The sequence below is a fragment of the Kogia breviceps genome, chromosome 3 (genome assembly GCF_026419965.1).
Source record: "Kogia breviceps isolate mKogBre1 chromosome 3, mKogBre1 haplotype 1, whole genome shotgun sequence".
NCBI classification, from domain to species: domain Eukaryota; kingdom Metazoa; phylum Chordata; class Mammalia; order Artiodactyla; family Physeteridae; genus Kogia; species Kogia breviceps.
In genome coordinates this window covers 162,874,901-162,900,909 of record NC_081312.1, presented here as the reverse complement: position 1 = coordinate 162,900,909, position 26,009 = coordinate 162,874,901, and the positions used below count along the sequence as shown (strand labels likewise).

General features: G+C 49.2%; 1 protein-coding gene and 1 long non-coding RNA gene across 4 annotated transcripts in view; one reads left to right on the top strand and one right to left on the bottom strand.

Annotated features, from left to right (window-relative positions):
* Positions 1-115: 115 nt before the first annotated feature.
* Positions 116-25,717, top strand: ASB13 (ankyrin repeat and SOCS box containing 13). 2 transcript variants are annotated; one of them, XM_067030182.1, is made up of 7 exons: positions 126-226; positions 7,120-7,260; positions 11,952-12,139; positions 13,249-13,399; positions 15,634-15,768; positions 20,073-20,264; positions 21,469-25,717. In XM_067030182.1, the coding sequence occupies exons 1-7, from the start codon at positions 184-186 to the stop codon at positions 21,594-21,596; spliced, it is 978 nt and encodes a 325-aa protein (XP_066886283.1). In that variant the 5' UTR covers positions 126-183; the 3' UTR covers positions 21,597-25,717. The 2 variants fall into 2 exon arrangements, with proteins under 2 accessions (XP_058912925.1, XP_066886283.1); XM_059056942.2 differs by lacking the exon at positions 7,120-7,260 and having other exon boundaries at positions 116-226.
* LOC131752733 (uncharacterized) overlaps positions 8,909-26,009 on the bottom strand; it is a 94,857-nt gene continuing 77,756 nt past the window's right edge. For both annotated transcript variants that reach the window (XR_010839881.1, XR_010839882.1), the window contains one exon: positions 8,909-9,017. This is a non-coding gene — a long non-coding RNA (uncharacterized lncRNA). The remainder of the gene's footprint in view (positions 9,018-26,009) is intronic.

Genomic DNA, 26,009 nt, shown 5'->3' with positions numbered 1-26,009 from the left:
GACGCAGGCGTCTGCGGCTTGTCGCAGGCCCTGAACTGGGGGAGCCGCGCCGGCCGGGCCTGGGACTACAACTCCCGGCGCGCGCGGCCGCCTCTCCTGGACGCGCGGCGACGCCGATTGGCCCCGCCCAGCGGGCGGCGCTAGTGGCGGGGCCGCAGAGCCGGGACGCGGGGAGCCGGTGGCATGGAGACCCGTGCCGTAGACGGCAGCTTCCTGGGCGACTTGGGTACGTGCGGGTTGCCGGGAGCGCGGGGCCGGTTTTGCGGACCGAGAGCTGCATCTGCTGACATTCGCCCCGAGCGGGGACGAACCCGCTCCGAGGGGTCGTCAGGGGCGTCTGGCTGGGCCCGGGTCGGAGGGCCGTGTCTTTGAAGGAGCAGGTCCGGGGGTCCCATGCAGCTCAGACGCGGTTTCTGCGTCCGGCTCCTGGTCCCCTGCCGGCCGGGTCATCCTTGTGATTTCAGAACCGGAGACCCACCGGAGCGCTGCGCACCCTGGGGAGGATGCGGGACTGTGCGTGGTCATTGCCAGGTTCCGAGGAGAACCTAGGAAATGCCCACGCGGGACCACTCGTAGGGCAGCCCTGGCACGGGCCCGGGGTGGGAGCTGGACCGTCTTCCAGGTGTCCTGTGGGAAGGTCGTGCGCAGGGTTGTTCTCATGCAACGGATACACCCAGGAATCCAGTCCGGAAGGAGCATGTGCCCTTGTTGCACCGTCTGAGACGTGCGACCTCGGTTCTTAACTGAACCTTCTTTACCGTTTGGCAACCCGAGAATAAAATGGATTCGAGGACAAAAGGCCATTCTTTGGGGAAGCAAACTTTCCCGCCTACGGAGTAATTCTAGGGTAAATGAGCAGTGAAAACACTTCCAAAGGCTGCAAAGAAAAAAATAATGTATAAAGTATTTTTACACTGATAAAAAAATGTAGTGCGAATGAAAGTGAGAAGTCTTAAGGGCTAATTTAGCTTAAGAGGAACTGCAGTCCTAGCAAAGCTATTTTAGTTGATTTTGCAAAACAGCCACCTGCCACAGGATCAAAGGCATTTAATAAGCATCTCTGTTTTTACTTGGCATTCCACCCCAGGCAGGCACAGGACTTTGACCCTGCCAGTGTGTGCTGTGTTTGGTTGGTTCAATTCGATAAGCAATAAACAGCTCACCATGGAAGCCTTTTAAACACATTTTAATATTTTTGCTCATGTACAAGGTTCAATAGCATAGCATCACTTCCGAGTATGTTTTTTGTATAGTTTAAGGAATGTATCTTTAGAAGAAAACCATATTCTAAACTAATGGACTCACAGTTTCTGGGGTTCGTGGCTATTTTTGACATTGTCATTGTTTTATTTCATATATTTCTCTCAAAATACATCCTGCTGACAGTTTTATTCTCAACACTAATGAATAAGCTCAATGTGTTGAATCCAGAGCGACACTGCTATCCCAGCAGAAGTAGAGGCCCATCATAGGAACTTTAATGCATTTTATCATTCTGATCTCAAATTCTATACGTGTGGTATACTCTAACCAAACCGTGTAGCTTTATTTTTTTAATTAAAATATTTTTTATTGGAGTATAGGTGCTTTACAATGTTGTGTTAGTTTCTACTGTACAGCAAAAGTGAATCAGCTATACGTATACATATATCCCCTTTTTTGGATTTCCTTCCAATTTGGTCACCACAGAACATTGCGTAGAGTTCCCTGTGCTATACAGTAGGTTCTCTGTAGCTTTATTATTTTTAAAATAAATTTATTTAATTTTTTTTGGCTGTGTTGGGTCTTCGTTGCTGTGTGTGGGCTTTCTCTAGTTGCGGTAAGTGGGGGCTACTCTTCGTTGTGGTACATGGGCTTCTCATTGCAGTGGCTTCTCTTGTCACGGAGCACGGGCTCTAGGTGCACAGGCTTCAGTAGTTGTGGCTCGTGGGCTCTAGAGCGCAGGCTCAGTAGTTGTGTTGCATGGGCTTAGGTGCTCCGTAGCATGTGGGATCTTCCCAGACCAGGGCTCAAACCCGGGTCCCCTGCATTGGCAGGCGGATTGGATTCTTAAGCACTGCACCACCAGGGAAGCCCTGTAGCTTTATTTTTATTTTTATTTATTTATTTATTTTTTTGTGGTACGCGGGTGTCTCACTGTTGTGGCCTCTCCCATTGCGGAGCACAGGCTCCGGACGCGCAGGCTCAGCGGCTGTGGCTCACGAGCCCAGCCGCTCCGCGGCATGTGGGATCTTCCCAGACCGGGACACGAACCCGTGTCCCCTGCATCGGCAGGCGGATTCTCAACCACTGCGCCACCAGGGAAGCCCCTGTAGCTTTATTTTTAATATAACACCTCACAGAGGTAAAGGTTGCAGTCTTATAATATGGCCTTATCAATAAGAACCAAGAATTTAAGGCAAGTCACATCCTAAAGTGAATCCAGTGTTTGTTACTTAGCAAATGTAATTCATATCATTATTGACCCTAGGTTGTGTCTATTTGTAAAGGTGAAAACGTGACTGTCGTATTCAGCATCTGTGCTCAAGGGCTTCTGACTTGGAAGCAAGAGGTTGGCAGAAGATGAAAGGGTGCCTTAGGGATCTGGGCTCTAAGCAAGGTGAGCTGCTGGTGTTCTTCAGTTATCCTCAGCCAAGAAGTCTAACCAGTTCATTGGCCTCTGGGGTGTTGGGAAGATGGGATGGAGAGAGAGAGAAAAGGAGAGGCAGCCCCTGGAACCATGATGAGAGCCACTGAGCTGCTTGGCTGTGTGCCAAGCGCTGGCCACGAGCCCTGTGACAGCTGCAGGACAGTCATCATTATCGATTAACCTAGAGGTGAAACTGAGTTTGCACAGTTAGGAAGTCACAAAGCTGAGGTTTTAACACAGGTGGTTCTTTTTTGTTTTGCTTGTTTTACGTTAAAAATGCTTGTGTCCTTCCTATCAGATAGGTTCATCTGTAATCAATTTGTAGGGCTGCCTGGAGCACTGAGCTGGTTTTGTGACTGGGATGGATGGGCCATGTCCGCTGTGGGTTCTCAGGGGACTGGGGAGCACTGCTACCACCCATCATCTCTGTACTATAGCACCTTTCGGGCTCTGAGAAATGTCTTTGCCTCCTGGACAATCAGGATGGTAGACTGATCTGAGTGCCCGTGCCCGGGAACCTATATCCAAGTTCATCCTTTTGTTGAGTCTGTGGAATTTGATTTTTTTTTTTTTTTTTCCTGCGCTGCGTGGCTTGTGGGATCCTAGTTCCCCGACCAGGGATGGAACCTGGGGCCCTGGCAGTGAGAGCAAGGAGTCCTATCCACTGGACTGCCACGGAATTCGATTTTTTAAACCTAGAATTGTATGGAAAGTACTTTGAGAGATCTAGATAATCAGCGCCCTGGCTAGGAGGTCAACTTCCTTAAAATCTTCTCAAATCGTGCTTCTGTTTCTGCCTTAGCGAAAGCTGCATTCTAGAAGTGCCTAGATGTGTCCTTTAGTGGAGACGCCTCCGGGCACTATATTACACTGCTAATAAAAACGTTCGAAGGAAATCAGGCTGATTTTAACACCAGCTGGGATCCGGGTAGTCACTGCGGCCAGGAGTGGCTGCCGACTATAGCAGTACAAGTGAGTTTTGATTTTTTTGGTATAACCCTTCTGCCCAGGTCATCAGCACCGTGGGGTGGGAGGGAGGCAAGGGGAGGGGTTGGGTGGCAGAGAAGTGGATGAGCCGTTAGTAGGGGCTGCTGAGTGAGGGTGAGAGTTGGATTCGGGCCTTTCTTATTAAGCATGTTTAGGAAGATCTTTTTCCCTCCCTGTCTGCTGCTTCAGTAACCTCTTCCCACTTTTTTCTTTTGCTTTCACTTATTCTCTTTCACTTTCCTTTTGCCTCTCTTAACTGAGCTTTGACTGTCTTGTCCCTGTAGGAAAGTAAACCTTTTCTCTTTAATTTTTATCCCATTTAACAGATCTTAAAACCATGTTTGCCAACCTCAAGTTTACTGACAAACAAGCACCTGTCATTCCTTCTCGGGATGACCTTGCACTTGTCCGGTAGAAGATCCTGTAGGTGGTGTCAGTGAGACTCTAGTTTTGCAGATGACGGTTTTCACTTAGTCCTTCGTGAGCTTGGCTTGGTCAGCAGGAGGAGTGACACAGGTATCTCCATGACCTTGAACCGAAGCACGGGCAAGAGGCAGGAGGGGCCTGGACGCTGCTGTCTGCCCTGCAGCACCAGCACCCTGGTGCTCTGTCTTCTGGGGACTGCGGCCTGGGCTCTGCTACAACAAACTCCTGTTTAATTGATGCCCTGGCACCTGCCATGGCTGGAGTGGGCAAGGCCAAGGTGTGGCCCAGGTCAGTGTCAGGGCTGGGCAGGCCTGTAAGGGGCTGGTAGTGGTGTGTACCCTGGCGGGGGGCAGACCCAACTGCAGTAGAAGTTGTCTGGCAAGTAGAACAGGCTTCTGGAGAGTCTATTTATTTGATACCTGTGTGTCAGGCGCTGTGCTGGAACAGGAGGTTGGCAGCTGCGGTCCTATCCTAAGATGCTCGTGGAAGGACGGAAGAGGCATGAAATCAGGTGCAGCTGTGTGTACAGAGGTGGCTTACAGGAGGGCATGGGTGGGCAGGCTGCACGCTGGAAGGCTTCCTGAAGGCGCTAAGACTCGGTCTCGGTGGGGAGGATGGAGAGTGGGGGGCTGAGTGGGGCATAGCACCCCCAAAGGCACAGGCCCTGGACCACCCGACCCTATGTCAGCTACATGAAGCTCAGTGTAAATGGAGACAAGGGTGTGTGTGTGAGGGTGGTGATGGGAGGGGGTGGGGGGAGACTGGAAAAAGGGGCTGGGACTCCATCCTGGAGGGTCAGTTTGCCTGGCTTGCAAAGGAGTGTGGATGTTTTTCTGGAATCAGGAGCAATCTAAGGGTCCTGAGCAGGCCCCCCATGACCTGCTGATGACCTAGCTGCATTAGGGAGGGGGTGAGGGGAGGGGGTGCTGGGGCAGGGCGGCACCAGAGGGGGCTGTTGACGGGAGGAAGGGAGGGAGGGAGGGTGACGGGAAGGGGGTGCTAGGAGACTACTTATGTGGCAGGGCTGGGATTTAGGGGAAGGCTCATCCCCAAGGGAACTTGCCAGAGGGAGGGTCTCAGGTTTCCAGGGTGGCCCCTCTCCCAGGGGGATGGTACAGGGGTGGGGGCATCTGGTCACAAGTGGGGTCCAGGCACAGGGCCAGAAACAAAGCCTGAGGTCAGTGGGTTGACTAACGTACAGCGTTTACCTGCCTCTCTTCCCTGCTAGCAGATGTCTTTTTGCTTTAAAGTTGATAAGTACATGTCAGCCGTCCCCCATCTTCTCTCTGGTGGGGGGTCGGGGGAGGGGGTCGGGGGTGGATGCCTCTGAGCTTCCCACTGAGGACCAGCGCTCCTTCATGCAGCTGCAGCTCCGTGGGCCACCAGGCACCGCATGTTCTTTATCTCCGGGGTGGCTCTCCCCTCCCCTGTGCTTCTCGGGGTCTCCAGAGACCATTGAGGCTACCACCTCCCCCTGTAAAGGTGTCCCCCCGATGACAGCCTGTAGTTGGTGCCAGCTGTGGGTGACAACCTCCCCCATCTCCAGGGCCTCCTCCGTCTTTGTTACTTCTTTAAAAAATAATTTTTAGGGCTTCCCTGGTGGCGCAGTAGTTAAGAATCTGCCTGCCAACGCAGGGGACACGGGTTCGAGCCCTGGTCCGGGAAGATCCCACATGCCGCGGAGCAACTAAGCCTGTGTGCCACAACTACTGAGCCTGTGCTCTAGAGCCCGTGAGCCACAACTACTGAGTCCGCGTGCCACAACTACTGGAGCCCACACGCCTAGAGTCTGTGCTCTGTAACAAGAGAAGCCACTGCAATGAGAAGCCCGTGCACCGCAACGAAGAGTAGCCCCCACTCGCTGCAACTACAGAAAACCCACGTGCAGTATCAAAGACCCAACGCAGCCAAAAATAAATAAATAAAAATTTTTAAAAAGTGACATTTAAAAAGATAATTTTTAAAGTTTTAATTGTGGCTAAAAACAGAAATGGTTAAGATGGTAAATTTTAAGTGTGCAGTTCAGCAGTATTAACTACATGCACCTTTTGGTACAACAGAGCTCCAGAATTTTTTCATCTTATAACCCAGGAAACTCTGCACCTGTTCACCTTCCCATTTCTCCCCTTCCCCACCCCCGGCAGCCACTATTCCATTTTCTGTCTCTACAACTTTGATTCTAGGAACCTCGTATAAGTGGAATTGTACATTATTTGTCTTTTGTGACTTGCTTATTTCACTGAGCATCATGTCCTCAAGGTTCATTTACGTTGTAGCCTGTGACAGAATCTCTTTCGTTTTTAAGGCTGAGTAATATTCCATTGTGTGTATATATCACATCTTCTTTATCCATTCATCCCTCCATGGACACTTAGGTTGTTTCCATGTCATGCCTATTGTAAATAATACAGCAGTGAATAGCGGTGCACATATCTTATCGAGTTAGTGTTTGCATTTTCTTAGGATAAAAATTGCTGAATTGTATGGTAGTTCCGTTTGAAGTTTTGAGGAACCAGAATACTCTTGTCCAAAGTCCTTGCACCACTTTACATTCCCACCAACAATGCACAAGCGTTCCAATTTCTCCACATCTTTGCCAACATTTATTTATTTATTTATTTATTGTGGTACGCAGGCCTCTCCCTGTTGTGGCCTCACCCGTTGTGGAGCACAGGCTCCGGACGCGCAGGCTCAGCGGCCATGGCTCAGGGGTCCAGCCGCTCCGCAGCATGTGGGATCTTCCCGGACCGGGGCACGAACCCGTGTCCCCTGCATCGGCAGGCGGACTCTCAACCACTGCGCCACCAGGGAAGCCCTATTTTTTGTTTTTTGATAGTCGCCATCCTAATTGGTGTGAGGTGGTATCTCACTGTGGTTTTAATCTGCATTTCTCTGATAACCGGTGATGTTGAATATCTTTTCATGTGCCTGTTGACCATTTGTATATCTTTTTTAGAGAAATACCTATTTAAGTCCTTTGTTAATTTTTTAATTGGGTTATTTATGTTGTTGAGTTGTAGGCATTCTTTATATATTCTGATATACATGGTTTACAAATATTCCTCCCCATCCTATAGGTGCCTTTTCACTGTTGACTGTGCTCTTTGGTGCACACAGTGCTCTCCTGTGTTATCACACCTGCTGCTTCTGGTCTCTGCCCTCAGTTGCTGCTAAGACAACTGCAGCTGATGTTTATTCACTAGGAAATACGGTTCCCAGTAAGTTGCACTTCCTCTATAGACTGGTCATAAAGAGACCAGCAAGCAATTTTTTTAAAGAAAATATAATTTTATGTCCACACTTTATAACTCACATTAGTAATTCCTTCCATTCATTCGTCCCTTATGCACTCAACAAGCAAGTGACGTGAGCATCATTTTTGGGCCTCACACTGTGCCCGGTGCTGGGAACAGAGCCAAGCCAGTGATGCCCAGCAGGCTCACCGCACACCCCGCCTCCTCCGTGATGCTTTGCTGACAGGATGTCTTGCTTCTAAGTTCCCGTAGCGTGACCTGTTCCACGACTATCGCAGTCGTCCTGTCCTGTTGTTTTGAGTTGTTTTCCCACCCTCCCCTGCCCATGACCATGACCTGCTGATTGCCATGTCCATCCGTCCCTGTGCAACGCCGCGGGAGAGGCTGCATCTACCTGCATGGGCTGCTGAGGGATGCTCAGGCCTTCCCTGCACTGCCTTCCTGAGCTGCACTTTCCTCCTTCCTGCAGGACCCAGGACTCGCCCTGCACTCCTCTTTTTACTCAGTCTGCCCTTGGGGTTCTGCTCCCCCCAGACTGACTTGAGAGTGATCCACAGCTGCGTTCCACGACCCACCCTGCAAGACAGGCATGCAGGCGGCCATTCATCACGACTGGGAGACATACTGGGGTCCCCAAGCTTGGCTTACTTACTCCTGGGACAGTAAGCAAGAAGTTCCCCAAGCTTGGCTTTTACATTTGTGGGGATCAGATCTTCCTCTGCATTCCAGTCCTCCCTTCACTTCCCCGGCCCCCCGTGACCCCTGTGGGGTCGCATAGTTAGGTACAATGAGGGGGCTAAAATACCACAAATAGACTCCATTTATGGAGCACTTACTCTGTGCCAGGCCCAATGCTAAGTGCTTTTACTTTCATTCATTTAATTTTCCTAACCCACCGATGAATGAACTATATTATTATCCCAATTTACAGGTGACAAAACTGACAGGGAAGCTATTTCTCACACAGCTAATAAATGGCCACACTGAGTTTTAGCCCTGAGCCACGCATCATGTGGCTCCACTGCAGGGGTGGGGTAGGGCTGTAGGTCAGCGGAAATGAGGGGATCTCCAAGAGGGGACAGTCATCAACACATAACCCAGGAGGTTATCCATCTACCAAGGAAATACATTCGCCCCAGATATGGTTCGTGAAAGTGCTTCTGATAAGACTTGGGACCCATGTGGTTGATCAGAAGGTTTTCTAGGGAGATGTGATAATAAAATGTAGTTATACTAAAAGGAAACTGCTTATTATGAAGAGGTGTGTAATGTGGTCGTCTGCCGAAGTTGGGGCTTGACAATAAGGATGTGTCAGCATAATCCAGCACTGTTGTCGTTAATGACGTTTTAAAAGAGTGTCTAGAAGACTGCCCTGTATCCCAGGTGCTCTGACGGGGGTTGAGAAAACATCCTGTAGTTTCTGCATCTGGGGAGTTTACACTCTGAGTTTGCATGCATTTGTCTGCACCTGGCTTAAACCATAAAGAAACACCACCCTCACACCACAGGAAGCCTGGCTGTCAGGGCTGCCGTCCCCATGTGACCAGTGACTCACCCGGTGCTTCCCATCCTCAGAGCCGATGTTAGGCAGGTGGCCCGATGGCCACGGCACTTCCCAGCTCACGTCCAGGCAACATCGGGGGCGAGGGGTGTGTCGAAACTGTGAACACTCCCAGCAGCCTCTCCCTCATGTGTCATTCACTGGAGTTGGGTCAGACGTCCTACGGGAAAAGGGAATCCTGTGATTAACTTAGACCGCTTGTCTGAGTGGGATGGATGCATGGCACTACTAGTCTACTTCTGCTGCGCGGCAGGCAACCAGGTGGGGACCACAGCACAGTAAGGCCTGGTGGAGGCACAGGCGAGGGGCTCACCCAGCACAGATGGGGCTGAGGCTGGGCAAGGCCTCCTGCAAACCTGACCACTGCACTTCAGTCAGGAGAGGAACAAGCAGGCGTCATCTAGGACGAGCAGGGAGGTGTGGAAGGTGAGATAGAGAGGCCAGAGGTGGGGAGAGAAGGGGGCTTTGTTCAGAGGGAGAAGTGGTGTCGGTTCTCAAGTGTGGTCCCCAGACCAGCTGCATCAGCATCGTCTGGGCACTTTTTAGAAATTCAGATTCCCAAGCCCCGCCAAGACCCCCTGACTCAGCTCTGGGGGTGGGGCTCAGCAGCCTGCGATTTCACAAGCCCTCCAGGCGATGCTGATGGAAGCTCCAGTTTGAGAACCCTTGGTTCAAACAAAGGGAGGTCAGGGTGCTGCATCTCGTGCACCTGGTTCTCTGGAGCTGAGGGCTGGGGGTGGGGAGAGGTAAGGCATTGTGGAAGAAAGGGGGGATGTTAGAGAATTCTACTCCTTTTTGGGAGAGGAGTCATGCCTTTGTTTATTTCTTAACACATCGTTGTTGAACATGTATTTTACGAGGTTGGAATGCAAACATAAATAATTATAGTTTGAGATGAATGAAAATGAAGAGATAACATACCAAAACTTATAAGCTGCAACTCATGCCATACTTAGAGGAGATTTATAGCTGTAAACGTTTACATTAAAGAAAGAGCTCAAATCAATAACCTAATAACCTTTCATCTTAAGACATTGGAAGTAGAAAAGCAAACTAAACCTAAAGAAAGCAGAAGGAAAGAAATAATAAAGATTAGAGAGGAAATTAATGAAACAGAAAATAGAAAAACAATGCAGAATATCAACAAAACAGAAGTTGGCTCTTTGAAAAGATCAACAAAATTGACAAGCCTTTAGTTAAACTGACGGGGGGCGGGGGGGGGGGGCGGAACACTCAAATTACAAAATCAGCAATGAAAGAGGGGATGTTATTATGGATATTACAGACATAAAATGATTATAAGGGCATACTATGAGCAATTGTTTATTAGTCTGCTTGGGCTGCCATACCAGAACACCACAGACTGGAGGCTTAAACAACACATTTATTTCTCAGGTTCTGGAGGCTGGACATCTTGGACGATCAAGGTGCCGGCAGGCTTGATTTCTCCTGAGGCTTCTCTCCTACGCTTGCAGACAGCGCCTTCTTGCATGTCCTCACATGGTCTTTCCTCTGTTCATACTCATCCCTGGTGTCTGTGTGTCCTAATCTCCTCTTCTTATAAGGGCACCAGTCAGATTGGATTAGGGCCCACACTAATGGCCTCACTTTAACGTAATTACTTCTGTGACTAAGTTACACCTCCAAATACAGTCACCTTCTGAGGTATTAGGGGTTAGGGCTTCAACATATGGATTTTGTGGCAGGGGGCACAGTTCAGTCCATAACAAATTGTATACCAAAAAATTAGATAATGTACATTAAGTGGACAAATTCCTAAAACGACAAACTACCAACTACCAAAACGGACTCAAAAAAAAAGGTCTATTTTAAAAACTTAAATAAATGAAAGCTCAGGCCCAGATGTCTTCACAGATGAATTTGACCAAATATTTAAAGATTTAATACCAATTCTTCATAAACTCTTCCAAAGATTAAAAGAGAGAATACTTCCCAACTCATTCTCTGAGCCCAGTATTACTCTGATGCCAAAACCAGACAAATACATCAATCACAAGAAAAATGACACTTATGAATGTAGACCCCCAAATTCTCAAAATATGGACAAACCAAATTGAGCAATGTATAAAAAGATTATACACCATGACCAAGTGGAATTTATCCCAGGGATGCATGGTTGGTTTAACATCTGAAAATCAATCAATGTAATACAGCATTTTGACAGAATTAAGGAAAAAAAGCCAGCACGATCTTTGCAATAGATGCAGATAAAGTACTTGACAAAATGCAACACCCTCTCATGATAAAAAGACTCAACTAGAAACAGAAGAGAACTTCCTTGACCTGATAAAGGGCATCTATGAAAACCCACAGCTCACATGATGGTTCGTGGTGAAGGACAAAGCTCCAGGACCAGGAACGTGGCAGGACGTGCCTCTCGGCACTTTTGGTCAATGTGGGGCTAGACGTTCAAACCAAGGCAGTTAGGCAAGAAAAAGAAAAGACGTTCAGATTAGAAGGAAAGAAGCAAAGCTACCTCTATCTAAATGCATGTGACATGAGTTTGTATGTAGGAAATCCTGAGATTTCTGCTAAAATTGAATAATTAAATCAAGTCCCTACTTTGAAGGCTCTCCCAGGCCAGGATGAGGGACAGTATAAGTGCTGCATTATAAGCATGTAGATGTCAGGGTTGTGGGAGACGTGTCTTCCGGAGAAGGAGCTATTTCAAATGGGTCCACGTGGATGACATAACATCTAAACAGGAGATGCAGAATGGATGATCGGGGTGGGGGCAAAGGTGGGCTTCTCAGGCAGAGAGAATAGAAGCAGAGATGCAGGTGTGCAAGGGCAGGAGGCCACGATGAGCCGGCTGTGTGGCTGGAGAGCGGGCTTGTGTAGGGCAGTGGTGGCAGGTGGGGCAAGCTCCAGATCATGAAGGACCTTGTAGGCCTCACCAAAGACGTGGACTCCACCCCCGGGCAGTGGGGATCACTCAAGGATTTTGAGTAGGGGTGTTTGGACCGATTACACCATCGTGTGTACAATGGCTTGGGTTTCGTAAAGGGTCCTGGGGTTCATCTGACCTGGACAGAAGTGGCATGCTCTTAGCACCGCATGTTTTTCTTTCCAGGTTTCTGGGTGGAGCGCACCCCCGTGCACGAGGCAGCCCAGCGGGGGGAGACCCGGCAGCTGCAGCAGCTGATCGAGAGCGGGGCCTGCGTCAACCAGGTCATGGTGGACTCCATCACGCCCCTGCATGCGGCCAGCCTGCAGGGCCAGGCGCAGTGTGTGCAGCTGCTGCTGGCCGCCGGGGCCCAGGTGAGCCACCCGCAGCACGGTCCCCAGACTGGTGGGACCAGCTCCAGAGAAAAAGAGGCTTGGAAAGAGCGTTCTGTGTTATACAACACACGGGAAGAAAGGAAACCACTGCAGGAGGCTGGGAAGGAGAGGAAGGAGGAAGCCAGAGTGGGCTGTAGTGGGGGCTGAAGAAGGAGGGAGGGCTGGTCTCTATGGCAACCACGCCCTGAGGACTGGTGAGGGTGGTCGCGGACCTGGCTGTTGGGGGGTCACTGGTGGTGGAAGAGAAGGCCGGGTTAGCAAAGCGATGGCACGCTCTGCTCTGCACTTGGGCGGGCAGGCAGGCTGTGGACACAGAGGCGGGCTGCCTACCAGGCTGGTGGGGCCTTGGCGGCAGGAGCCTTTTGGGCTCAGAGAGCAGGATGACTAAATGGGATGCTGGCAGACTAGCTCTGGAAGGACAGGTAAAAAGAACAAGATTCTGATTCGCTGCTTTCCCCTAGTGTATGTACTCACACCACAGCCCATGTGGAGGCCCCAGCGTACGGTATCTGGTATCCGGCTGGTGGAATTGCTGGGTATTTACCAGTCGGCTGGGCGAGCTGGTAGGAGCTGCCCTGGTACAGCTGTGGGGGGTGAGGAAGAAGGGAAGGCTGTGCTCTGCTCACTCTCCCCAGAACTTGGCTATGAAGGTGGTTCCAGAGGAAATGGAACAAGCTTCAGCGTGAACCCAAGTAAACAGCTGAATTTGGACAAATTCTAAGCAGAATCTGGCAGTTGGGGAGTTGCCTTTTCCTGCCTTATGATTTTCCAACTAGAGGAGGCATGATAAACAGTTTCAGGCACTCCTCCTAGCTAAGGCTGGAGTTAAAGCCCGTTTTCATACCCTGCCTATGCTTATTAGCTGTTGGGGTGGTGGCCGGAGTGAGGCTGAGCTAAAAAAATAAAAGCCCCCGGTTGCACGCCCGCTGTACTCAGGCGGCCAGTAGACATGCCCTACTTTCTATCTCTGAACGCCCTTGCCTGGCACGGCACCTCAGCACGTAATAGAAAACCTAAGAACTTCGAAAAACTACGTGATGTCTCAAAGATCAATGTGCCCTCTGATGCTCGTTTCCTCCCCCCTCAAGGTGGACGCCCGCAACATCGATGGCAGCACCCCGCTCTGTGACGCCTGTGCCTCGGGCAGCATCGAGTGTGTGAAGCTCCTGCTCTCCCACGGGGCCAAGGTCAACCCGCCCCTGTACACGGCATCCCCGCTGCACGAGGCCTGCATGAGCGGTGAGTCGGGTAGCAGCGATAGCCAGGAGGGGGAAGCCATCCGCTGGTGAAGCGGGGCTCCCAGGCTGGGTCTGGCTCTTGGTCCGTCAGCCGTGGAATCTGACGCTTTTCCTCCTGGAGATACAGCCCTCACCCAAGGCTGGGGGCTGAAGGTAGGGTTCTAATTCTAGCTGATTCGGTGCCTTTCAGACGCTAACCCTGGAAATGGGTGCCCTCGGCAGCCGCTCACTTAGTGGCTGCTGCTGTTCTGGCCTGCAGGCCCCTGATCTTGTGGGGAGATAAGGCCCAGACGCACCCCCAGGCAGGCACTCTCAGAGAAGCGGAGAGCTGGTCCTCAAGGCTCAGGGAGCAGGTGGGTTTTCACCTGCCCTCTGAGAATAGGTGGATTTCAGACGGTAGGAGGATAAGACTGCTCCAGCCTCGCTGGGTCAGACGCTCCCAGCAGAGGAGCTACAAGAGGCAGAACTGGAAATTTGGGGCGAGGCCAGCTGGTGGGCAGTGTTTCAGATGACAGAGCAGGGAGTTTGGGTTCGACTGTTTTGAGCAAGGTTTGCACACTTGTGTCTTGTGCTTTGGTCAGCGCGGTGTTCATCTTCGCTGCATGTGTTAGGGTGCGGGGTGTGGGCTCTTCCACGGCTGCACACAGGGCCAGTCTTTGCTGCCCTCACCCCGAATCCCACAGTTAGGTCACCTTGGTCGCCCACAGGCACTGGGAATTGCTACAGACGGCTCTGAAGGTTTTTGAGCAGATGCTGAATGATAAGAACACATTTTTGAAAGGTTCGTTTAGTGGCCATCCATGTACAGCGTAGTGGAGGGAAGCTTATTTTTCTTCCTTCACCTATCTTAGGTTCATTGGCCGGGGCCCTGCAGATGAGACTGACAAGGGACCAATTAACAAGAGAAAAACAAGTGGAAGTTAGTGTGTGCATTGCACATACACACGGGAGAGCTCAGGCAAAGGGTGGTTAGAATTGGGGTTTATGTAACATCTTAACAAAGAGCAGTAATTCTGTCGAGCAGGCACAAGACCAAGGAAAAGGACCATGAGCTTCTAGGGATGGTAAGTTATATGAAGGCAAATACAACGGGGAACTCCTGGGAGACAAAGGCCAGTTAGTAAGGTTTGCTGTGCGGACTCCTCTGGTGCCGGCTCTGGGCTGATCAGGGTCTAGAGTTGTCCTTGGTGATTAACTTCTGTCCTTCCTGGTAGAGAGCAGAGGGGGACACCTTTACACATTTATGTCCTGCTTTTAGGCAAATGGGGGAAAGACGAGAGACCTTTTCTTGTATCTGCTGCTTCTTACTTGTCTTCAGCTCCAAATAGTCCTTATGCCAAAGTGGCATATTCTGCTGCCCTTCAATATGAAATGGGGGGGGGGGATATCCTGGAAATGAAGAGATGAGCTGGGGGCCATCGCAGTGACCCAAGTGCAAAGCTCTTGGAGCCCAGGTGGGATGGATTCATGTGCAGAGCTTTGAGGGAAGAATCAATGGGATTTGACGTGAGGGAGAGGAGAGCACGGCGTCAAGACGGACTCAGGGTGAGCAGGAGACTGGCTGGGGAGTGGGGGGAGGACCTTGTCGTGGGGTCCGAGAAGGGCCAGTGCCCGGTGGTGGAGGTGGGGCTGGGTTTCAGGGCTGGAGGTGGAGAGTCGGTGCCAACAGCCAAGCATGATCAAGGGATGAGAGAGGATGGAGTCTGGGACGGGATGAAGCCTGACCCCAAACCCGGAGTTAAAGATACCGGAGAGGAGCCGGGAAAGAGGCCAGAAAGGCATCTGCTGGGAGGGGGCGGGGAACCCGAGCAGTGGGGAAGTTTAGGGAAGTTCATCCAGGTGGCTTGGCATTCTTGACACAGCTTGGGGGGCAGCTGGAGGTGGGGAGCCCCTTCCTTTTCCCCCCGAGGGCTGGAGAGCAGTGAGGAGCCTTCTCTGCGTCCACAGCTGGTGAGCCCAACTTTGTGTTCTCCCAGCACGGGTGCCGGCCATGGCCTCCCTCCCTTTCTCCCACTGCCTGGTGAGCTTGGGGGGGGGCCACTGAGCTCCCCGGGGAAGGACACCCACCCTATGTCCAGGACCCACTGCTCCTGGTCAGGATGCAGGCCCACTTCCCTTCCCTCCTGCTGCCGCCAAGCTCGGGGTTCACCTGCTCCAGCAGCCGCGTGTCTGCCAAGCCTGTTATTTCAAATATATGTGATACGATGCCTTTCCTCCGTCTCCATTTCTTTTAAGGAAGTTCTGAGTGTGTGAGGCTTCTTATTGACGTTGGGGCCAACCTGGAAGCGCACGACTGCCACTTTGGGACCCCTCTGCACGTGGCCTGCGCCCGGGAGCATCTGGACTGCGTCAAAATGCTGCTCAACGCAGGTGCGTCATGTTTATACCTGCCCGGCTCACTGCAGGTGTGTTGTGTTCACCTGTGCTGCGAGCTGGCAGAGAGCTGACTGGTGCAGTCAGGCAGCCCAGGCTTGCAGCTGGTTCTCGCACTTGTCTGCTGAGTCCTTGGGCCTCAGTTTCTGCTTCTATAAAACTGGACGAATAAAACCTGTTTTGCAGGACTGTTGGGAGGATTCGTGATAACATTTCCACAGTACTTGCTGCACAGTAGGTGCTCAACGAACGCAAATGATTATTTTTGGCAGCCACAGGGGATTGTCCCCAAGGCCTGCCTGGTCTGAATCAGGAGATGGGGTCCAGGGGGAGTGGGTCGGCTGCTTCAGAATCCAGGAGGCTGTCAGGTGTCCTAAGGACAGAGACGTTCCCACGGTGGAAAACAAAAACAAAATAAAAAGAACCCGCCAAGAGACTTCCCTGGTGGCGCAGTGGTTAAGAATCTACCTGCCAATGCAGGGGACATGGGTGCGATCCCTGTTCTGGGAAGATCCCACATGCCACGGAGTTTGCCATAACTACCGAGCCTGCGCTCTAGAGCCTGCGAGCCGAAACTACTGAAGCCCGCGCACCTAGAGCCCAGGCTTCACGACAAGAGAAGCCCACGCAATGAAGCCCGCGCACCACAACGAAGAGTAGCCCCCGCTCGCCACAACTAGAGAAAGGCTGCGCAGCAACAAAGACTCAACGCAGCCAAAAATAAATAAATTAATTTATTAAAAACAAACAAACAACCTGCTCAACTGACGCTAGAGTCAAGACCTGTTGACCACAGAAGTTTTAAAATGTAGCCAAAGCGGCTACGGGCAAGGAGTTATTATGAACCCAACTTAATTTTTTTTTTTCAAGATTTTCTTTATGCAGTAGGGTCACATCTAATGCATTCTTTTTTTCTTAAATTAATTAATTTACTTACTTTTGGCTGCATTGGGTCTTCGTTGCTGCATGTGGGCTTTCTTTAGTTGTGGTGAGGGGGGCTACTCTTCGTTGCGGTGTGCAGGCTTCTCATTGAGGTGGCTTCTCTTGTTGCAGAGCATGGGCTCTAGGTGTGTGGGCTTCAGTAGTTGTGGCTTGCGGGCTTAGTTGCTCTGCGGCATGTGGGATCTTCCCGGACCAGGGCTTCAACCCGTGTCCCCTGCACTGGCAGGCAGATTCTTAACTACCGCGCCACCAGGGAAGGCCCAACTTAAATGTTTTTTTTTTTTTTTTTTTTTTTTTTCGGTACTTGGGCCTCTCACTGTTGTGGCCTCTCCCATTGCAGAGCACAGGCTCCAGATGCGCAGGCTCAGCGGCCATGGCTCACGGGCCCAGCCGCTCCGCGGCATGTGGGATCCTCCCGGACCGGGGCACGAACCCGTGTCCCCTGCATCGGCAGGCGGATTCTCAACCACTGCGCCACCAGGGAAGCCCTTAAATGTTTTGTTGAGGGAACATTTTAGCTCAGCCATCTGGTCCATTCTGGGGGCAACCTAGGGAAAAACCAAAATGGTTCAGAAATAGAGGATGAATTCTTTCCAGATGACGGTCTTTTGAGCATCAGTTATATACAGTTTTCTACTACTGAGTCTTATTCAGTTTAACATGCCACTCTTAAGTCTTTTCAGTGAACACGCTTCATTTTGTGTAAGGTTAGTCACTGGGGTAGTTTTTCTTTTTTATGCAAAGATTAAATAATTTTTAATAATAATTAAATAATTTTTAATAATTAAATAATTTTTAAATTGAGGAACCTCCATACTGTTCTCCATAGTGTCGTGCTGGGTTCTTGGTGGGCACGTGACAGCCCCTGTCCTTGTTCCCTGAGGTTTTACTGAATCCACTCTAATCCTGTTTTGCTTTGAAATCAGCCTTTTGATCACGAGCAAACACTGATCCCTTCTCTCTGACGCATAAATTGAGAATTTTTAAGGCCCAGGTGGTGTCGGGTGTTTTGCTGGCTCTGGCATTTGTCCTCAGTTCCAGGCAATGTCATCGTTAGTCCCATAAAGCCACTTTCTCCCTGGCTTCTCTGTCCCTTCTTTCCTCTGCCCCCCTCCCCATCCCACTGTTCTAATGAGTATCTGTGTGTTATTGGTTGAGACATGAATTTTTCATCACGGTAAATGGTGTTGTTATGGATTTGACTCTCCTTCCTGTTTGATCACCCATTCCTGAATTTTCGAGACCCACCCGTGTTGCTCCAGGAAGCTCTGGTCCATTGTTTCCAGCTTCTGCGGAGATGCCAGTTGCCCCTTTTGGTCACCAGCCCTCTCTCTGTGCCCAATCCAGCGATACCAAGGCACATTTTAAACAGATCCTGCTTGTCCCTTGGAACAGTCACCCCACCAAGCCTTGTGTACCGAGAACCCACAGTGGGCGGGAGGGAAGAGCTGTTCAGTGCTGGTTCTCCTTGACCTTGAGAGTGACTCTGCTTCCCCACCCACCCTTCTCCATCCCTAAAATAGAGACAGCCTCTTTCCTCCCTGATTGGCAAGAATATTGAGAGAATTAATGACCTGAGAGGAAGCCACAAGGACTTTAGATTCTACAGACTTTGCAACTTATTTTTCATTACAAGTTTAATGTTCAAATTCATATTTGCATTATGACTGCAACACTATAACATTACTTATTCGTATCAGCAATATTGGAAGAAACCCTTGATGTGGTAGATTGGTTAGATTATGGGGAAAATGCTTCTTTTATTTCATGTGTTGATTTTTACTATTATTTTTATAATACATATTTGCCAAGTTAAATAATTAGGTAATTTTATCCTGCTTCCTAACTGACGGATTCTTTTTCCTGAACTGCCGTCTGAGTTTTGGCTCTGGGAAGTATGGGAGCTTTTCTTCACGTATGTTACGTGTTGGCATGCTTGCTATTTTCTTAGCATCACACAGATCGCTTTAGGAACACAGTTCTTATATTCTACTAGGGGATTAAAATGATTTTAAGTCAGAAACCAGAAAGCAGAAGTTTTCAAGTATTTTTGAGCTGTGGGACTAGAAAATCTAATAGCCGTATACCCCCTCATTTCCTGTTCTGACCCTCAAAATTTCTTATTACACAGTGACATACTGGTTATCTGATTTTTTAAGCCTCACCTTGATAAAATTTTTGATTGTGATTTGAATCTGTTATTTGAGGGAATATCTTCACTGATGCTGGGCTCTTTGATGGCTTCTTGAAAATACTTTTCTCCCATCCCCTTTCTCTTGTAATCTCCTTATCCACTTGGGAGCAGACCTCAGAGAAGTTGGTATTTTCTTAAAAAATATTCTGAGGCTCCAGGGGATCCCACTGTATAGAATGGTGACAGTCGTGCCCTAAGAATGGTGTTTTACACAAATCATATTTTTATCAAAATCTCTTATTTTTAAAAAGCGTCTAGGGGCTTCCCTGGTGGCGCAGTGGTTGAGAGTCCACCTGCCGATGCAGGCGACACAGGTTCGTGCCCTGGTCTGGGAGGATCCCACATGCCGTGGAGCGGCTGGGCCCGTGAGCCATGGCCGCTGAGCCTGTGCGTCCGGAGCCTGTGCTCCGCAACGGGAGAGGCCACAACAGTGAGAGGCCCGCGTACCACACACACACAAAAAAGTGTCTAAAAATGCTGTGTTTAGCATCTTTCTGAATGTCTACTGTCATCCCGAGAGTGAGGTGGATGGCAGAGCTGCATTCAGTTACTATACTTCCTCTCTATCTGAACTTCAGGGAATTTGGGGGGAACATTCCCTATTTTCCCTTTGAGCTTCCCTTTTGTAAAAGATTTCTTATATTTAATGTTCATTCATTCATACAACACACATTTTTAGACCCACTGTCCTGTGTACATGGTGTGTGCATGCACGTGATGTGTGTGCCTGAGTGCATGTCTGTATCTGAGGTGTGTGCAACTGTGTACCTGCGTGCACGTGTGTGTGCCTGTGTGTCTGTGGTATGTGTCCGTGTGTGTGTGTCCATGGTGTGTGTGTACACGTGGAGGATGGCAGGAGAGCTTGAGCAACTCACCTGAGCTTTCAGAGCCTCAGGACCTGGAGACAAACAGCATAGGGCATTAGAGCAGCCTCTGAACTCACAGGGAAGGTTTCCGTCTTGTTTTTCTTCTTTTTGGTTGTTTCCAGTTATACTTATTTTTTAGCTCTCTTTTACTAAGGAAAAATAAAAGGAGTCAGTGCTTTTGGATTTTGAAGAAGGTTTTGAAAGGCTGCAGCAGAGTCTTGATTTTGTTCCTGGTGCGGGGTTGCTGCTTTTGTGTCCTGTGCTCCTTGGTGACGTTTGTTCCTGCTCTGGACCTACAGGTGCCAACGTGAACGCGGCAAAGCTCCACGAGACGGCGCTGCACCATGCAGCCAAGGTGAAGAATGTGGACCTCATCGAGATGCTCATCCAGTTTGGGGGCAACATCTATGCCCGGGACAACCGGGGGCGGAAGCCGTCTGACTACACGTGGAGCAGCAGTGCCCCCGCCAAGTGCCTGGAGCACTATGAGAGTGAGTGTGTGTTGTTTGTGCGATGCCTGCACTGAGGTCTGCAGGGGAACCTCGTGCAGGAGGGCTTTGTTCTGATCACATATCAGTTCATCTCTGAGTCAGTCGTTTCTTGACTCAGACTGGGTCCCTAGGACGCCGAAGATATTGATGCAGCCCTCACTCTTCAGGAAACAAAGGACAAACCATCTGGCTAAGACAAGACCTCCTCTCTGGGACACATTTTTAAATGAGTTTACATAGAATTACAGTCACAAGAGGCTTTCAAACACTTATCAATTGAAAAAAAGCCCATTTATTCCACATTTTGCCAACCTTACCCAACCAAAAATCCATCTGAGTTTAGAGGCAAATACCATCCACGTCTCTCAGGGAAACAGTTCCTAGAAGGTGTTTCTTTTCCTGCATTCAAATAATTTGGGGGAGGAAGTAAATGGGAAAATGAATGTCACTGGTAATTCTGTTTATTTTTCTTTCAGAGAGCTTTGTCTTTCATAATGTTTCATAAGTTGAGAATACTTTCTTTGGTTGATTTACACTTTGATCAAACACAGATGGTCCTAAAGGCAGCCTTCGAGGCCAAGGCTCTGCTCTGTACACATTCCCGTGGCCCAGCTGCCAGGGACCTCCAGGCACTTTCCTTCTTTGGCCCTGGTGTCCATCCCTCGTGAGCTGTAGCTCCAGGCTTTATCTTCAGGCCTGTGGCCCTGACTCTCTGCCACCAGGATGTGCACTTGTGGACTGTCTGCCCCCGGGGGTCAGTTCTCTGTGGGCCCCTGTGGCCTGCAGCGATCAGGAGCAGAGCAGAGCCTGTGGCCTGGAACAGCAGGGGTGGGCAGCCAGCACTGCCCGCCCGAACCCTCCCCCAGCCCTCATTTGTCTGCAAGTTTGACAAACAAGCCTACTAGCTGTAGATTAGTGCTTTGCTGGCAAATCTGTGTGCTGAGTTATAACATTATGGGGGAAAAAAAAAATCACAAAACCCCAAAAGCTCACAAAGTGAAATCCCAGTGGCCATGACCTGAATTCCATTTCCTGACCTCTGTCCTTGGTCCCTGTCTGTCCTTCCAGAGAAGGTCCTCAGGGTTCAGCCTCTTTTCAGGTAAAAGGAAGGTGTTTTCAGTTCCACGCTGGTACTTGTTAAGTTGAAGGATGCTGTGCTTCTTCCTTAAGCTAACCTCATGTGTGTCTTGTCCCCTTTTTCCAGAGACACCTCTGAGCCTGTCCCAGCTCTGCAGGGTGAGCCTGAGGAGGGCGGCTGGCGTCAGGGGGCTGGAGAAAATTGCCAGGTTGAACATCCCTCCCCGGCTCATTGACTACCTTTCCTACAACTGAGCTGCAGACACGGGGTCAGGGTGGGCCAGTGACACCGGGCTGCTGGCCTTGCTGAGCCCAGCGTCGGGCCACGGGGTCGCTCTGCCCTGGGTGCCTGAAGCCATGCTGTTGCTGTAGAGAACTGGAGTCCCTCTGGGCTGTCCTGTTTCATCTTCTCTGCAGGCCCTGGGAAGGCCCTGGGCTGGCCCTCCTGGGACTTCAGTCTAACTCTGGCATCCTCCCGGCCGTGCAGTTGTCTCTCTTCACAGACCTCCCTCGGAGGGATCGTCAGGAAAGACTCTCCCAGGAGCACAAGGGAGCCCGCGGGGCTGGGGGTTCAGGGCCGTGATGCTGATTCCACATGCCCGGGAGGCGCCATCTCTGATTCCTTCAGCACCAGGTGGCCCTGGGTGTTCAAAAGGAGGACCTGTGCTGAAGAGGGGTGGGCCCCTGGGAGGGGGGTCCTGACTGCGGCTGGGATGCCACTTTGGGGACAGCCTGCCACTTGGGTGTTTTCTGAAGCCACAGTCGGCACTTTCCGAGACCCACCTGCGCCCAGGTGTACCCATCTCTCAGGGGGCTTTATACGGGTCTTAGTGGGGAAGCCTCAGGCTTTTTATTCCCCACTATAAGCTCAGTGTTTCTTAGGAAGTTTTTATTTTGAGGTCTCAATTCTTTTAAAAAGTGTATAAAACAAAAACTTTTAGACACATATGCTGTAACACTTAGGTTTTGTTTACAAGTCTGAAGCAACAGGTAAAAGGAAGGCATCTCAGCACATCTTCCCAGGGGTAGTGATCCAATGTGAAGCACTGTTACGAAGCTCTTCCGAGATTGTTTTTCATCTCTTTCTGCAGCTGCCAAGTGAATCCTTTTCCCACCCTAAGTTTTGCTCATTCCTTGAAGCTCTGCAATTGCAATTGCAATTGGCAGAAGAGGTCGCCGGCACCTGGTGGGTACTGTCAACCGTGGATTCATGCATTTTGCAGATACTTAAGGAACATCTGTTACGCTTCAGGCACTGCCTCAGTGTTTGGAACTGGCTAAGAATGTGACTCACCTTCAAGGCAGGGAAAGAAACTGTTTCACAATCTGTTTCTTTAGTAATAGAAACAAGTAATTCTACATGATAAACCATGAGGTAACATGACGTAGTATGTTCAGACTGCATCTGTCTGCTTAAGATTCTATATCATAATTTAAAAAACAAACCCAAAACCCGGGAGTTAAAAACTAGAGGACTTCTGTATAAGTAGTTGAGGTCTGTTTGGTTTCAGGGAAATGGAGAAGGTACCGCTTGTGAACCCTCTTGAGGGTCAAGCCTGAAGCCGTCGTCCCCAGCAATGTGACCTCACCAGAGTCCCCCAGGAGTGTGGGGTCACGCCACCTGTGCTCACAACCAGAGGCACCTCTTGGCAGGTCTACCTGGGTGGGGCCCAGATCTGGTGGAAAGTTCCAGCTCCTCGGTTCTGGCTGTTGTTACCATGGTGCTTCATCATATGTGGAGATAAGAGCCCCCCCCCCCATTCGGCTGCAGGTGTACATGCATGTTCTGGGTAAATCAGTGTATCTGCGTGCATGAATAAAATTAAAAAGAGCGTTGGGTTCTGCCCTTTCATCTTTGTAACAGGAACTTGCTTGCCTCTAGCCATGAAAGTTGCTAACATTTCCACACGCGGAGTGCTCAGGGCAGAATCCGGCCCCCATACTCACGGCTCAGTAAAGGTTGTTGGAGAGAGTCCATCCTTGTGTTCACATGGCCCTTTTCTTACTGGGGTGTGTGTGTGTGTGTGTGTGTGTGTGTGTGAGCTTCATCCTATGGGAGTCAGAGGGGCCACTGTCATCTCCTCTGGGTTTTGGATGGTCAGGTGATGTCTGTCTCACATTCCCATCTTCCTGCCTCTCTGTCCCTGGTGCTGGTCTCAATGCCACCCACATGCGGAGAGACCCTGCCCAAGGGATCAGATGACTAAGATTCTAGGGCCTCCTGTACCTACCCCTCCCCACCTTTACTGAGCTGTCACTGACATAAGATTCTTCAGTCTAGACCCATCCGTAGGGTGAGGCTGAAGACATCTCTCCAGCCCTCTGAGCCTGGGTCTTGCCAGCTGCAGGAGAGGGATCAAAGGTTAGACTTTGATCATTGAAAGGACGTCGATGATCAACCACTGAATCTTAACAATGAGAAAATGAGGCCCCGCTAGGCTCAGATGTTTTTGTGAGGCCAAAATTAGGTGATTAGAAGATGCCTTGAAAACTGAGACGTGCCCCTCAAATGTAAAAGTTGTATGTATGACTGTACTGTGGCTTTGCTGACGTGTGTAGATCTTACAGCCATGTAAATGATTCTCTTCTGACTTTGGGACAGGACCACCTATTTCAGGAGTAATCGATTCAGAAGTCCTCGCAGTTTACGTTTTAAAACTCAATGTGCACATAGGGAACTATATTTAATATCCTGTGATAAACCATAATGGAAAAGAATATGAAAAAGAATATGTGTATAAATGAGTCACTTTGCTGTACAGCAGAAATTATCACAGCACTGTAAATCAACTATACTTCAACAAAATTTAAAAAAAATTCAACATGCAGCTAACAGATTTGGAGAAGACATTTGCAACATTGATATAAATGGTGATCGATATATATAAGGATGTTTTATAAATCATTCAGAAAAAGATTAACAACCCAGTAAAAAAACAGGCAAAGACGATGAACAAGAAATTTACAAAAGAGGAAACCTCAAATGTCCCGTGACAGGAAAGGATGGTCACTAATGATGAGAGAAATGCACATCAGTGAATACACAGTTCAACAAAATGATACTATTATATACCAACATCTTGGCGCAAATGAAAAGGTCTGACAGTTACTTAATGTTGATAGATCGTATGGGTAAATGGGAACTCACAGACGGCCAAGGGGAATATAAATTGGTATGTGTGTTTTGGAGAGCTATTAAATGGTACTGGTAAAAGCGCTTATACCACATGTGCACAGCATTTCCACTTGTTGGGGATTTTTTTTCCCCTTCCAGTTTTGTTGAGATATAGTTGACATACAGCACTGTATAAGTTTAAGGTGTACATCGTGAAATGATGACCACCTTAGATTTAGCGAATATCCATCATATCATACAGTTACATTAAAGAAATAGAGAAAAAATGTTTTTCCTTGTGATGAGAACTCAGGATTTACTCTCTTAACGACTTTCATACAATGTACAGCAGTTAATTATCTCTATCACATTGTACGTTACATCCCTAGTACTTATTTATCTTGTAACTGGAAGTTTGTACCTTTTGACCGCTTTCATCCAATTCCCCCTGGTATTTCTACTTTTGCGAATGTACCTTAAAGAAACGCTCAGATGTATCAAAAGGAGACGAGTGGGGATGTTTAGTGCCGCACTGTTTGTCATGGTGAAAGACCCCATCAGTAGGGGAGAAGTTGTAGAAGATATTCATATATTCGCATAATGCTTACACTCCGTGACAGTTAAGATGAACTACAGTTACATGTCTTACCACTAATGGATCTAAAAATAATGGCAAACGAAAAAATGTTGCCAACCTTATTTACATGTAGTATGAATCCATTTGTATAAACTGAAATACAAAACAGTCTATCTAAGAATACCCGTGTGTAGTGAACACACATCATGGAACCCACACACCAGTGTCACGCAGTGGTTACCTCTGTGTGAGGAAGGGACATGTGACTCGGGGATGAGAACAAAGGGAACTTCAACTCTGTGAGGTTTCATTTGTTTAAAATAAAAAAGACATGAAGCAAATATGACAGCATGCTGCTATTTGTTCATGTTGGGTGGTGAATATGTATGTGGCATTAATATACATGTAATAACACATGGGTTAACATACATGTAATAACACACGGGTGTTATTCTCCATGTTTCAGCATTTTTATTCATAACAAAAATTTAATGCAGAGGAGGGACAAAGGGTAGAATTGTCTTAAAAAAAAGAGAGATCTGTGTGACTGTTATCAAGTGAATTCTGTTTAAGAATCCCTCTCAGCTTCCTATTGGCGATGAGGTCGTGTTTTGGGTTCTAAAGAAGATCTTGTACTCAATTCCACAATATGTGCTGACACTTTTTAAAAAATTAATTAATTTATTTTTGGCTGTGTTGGGTCTTCATTGCTGGGCACGGGCTTTCTCTAGTTGTGGCGAGCCGGGGCTACTCTTCGTTGCGGTGCGTGGCCTTCTCACTGCGGTGGCTTCCCTTGTTGCGGAGCACGGGCTTTAGGTGCGCGGGCTTCAGTAGTTGTGGCTCACGGGCTCTAGAGCACAGGCTCAGTAGTTGTGGTGCACGAGCTTAGTTGCTCCGTGGCATGTGGGATCTTCCTCGACCAGGGCTCGAACCCATGTCCCCTGCATTGGCAGGCAGATTCTTAACCAGTGCGCCA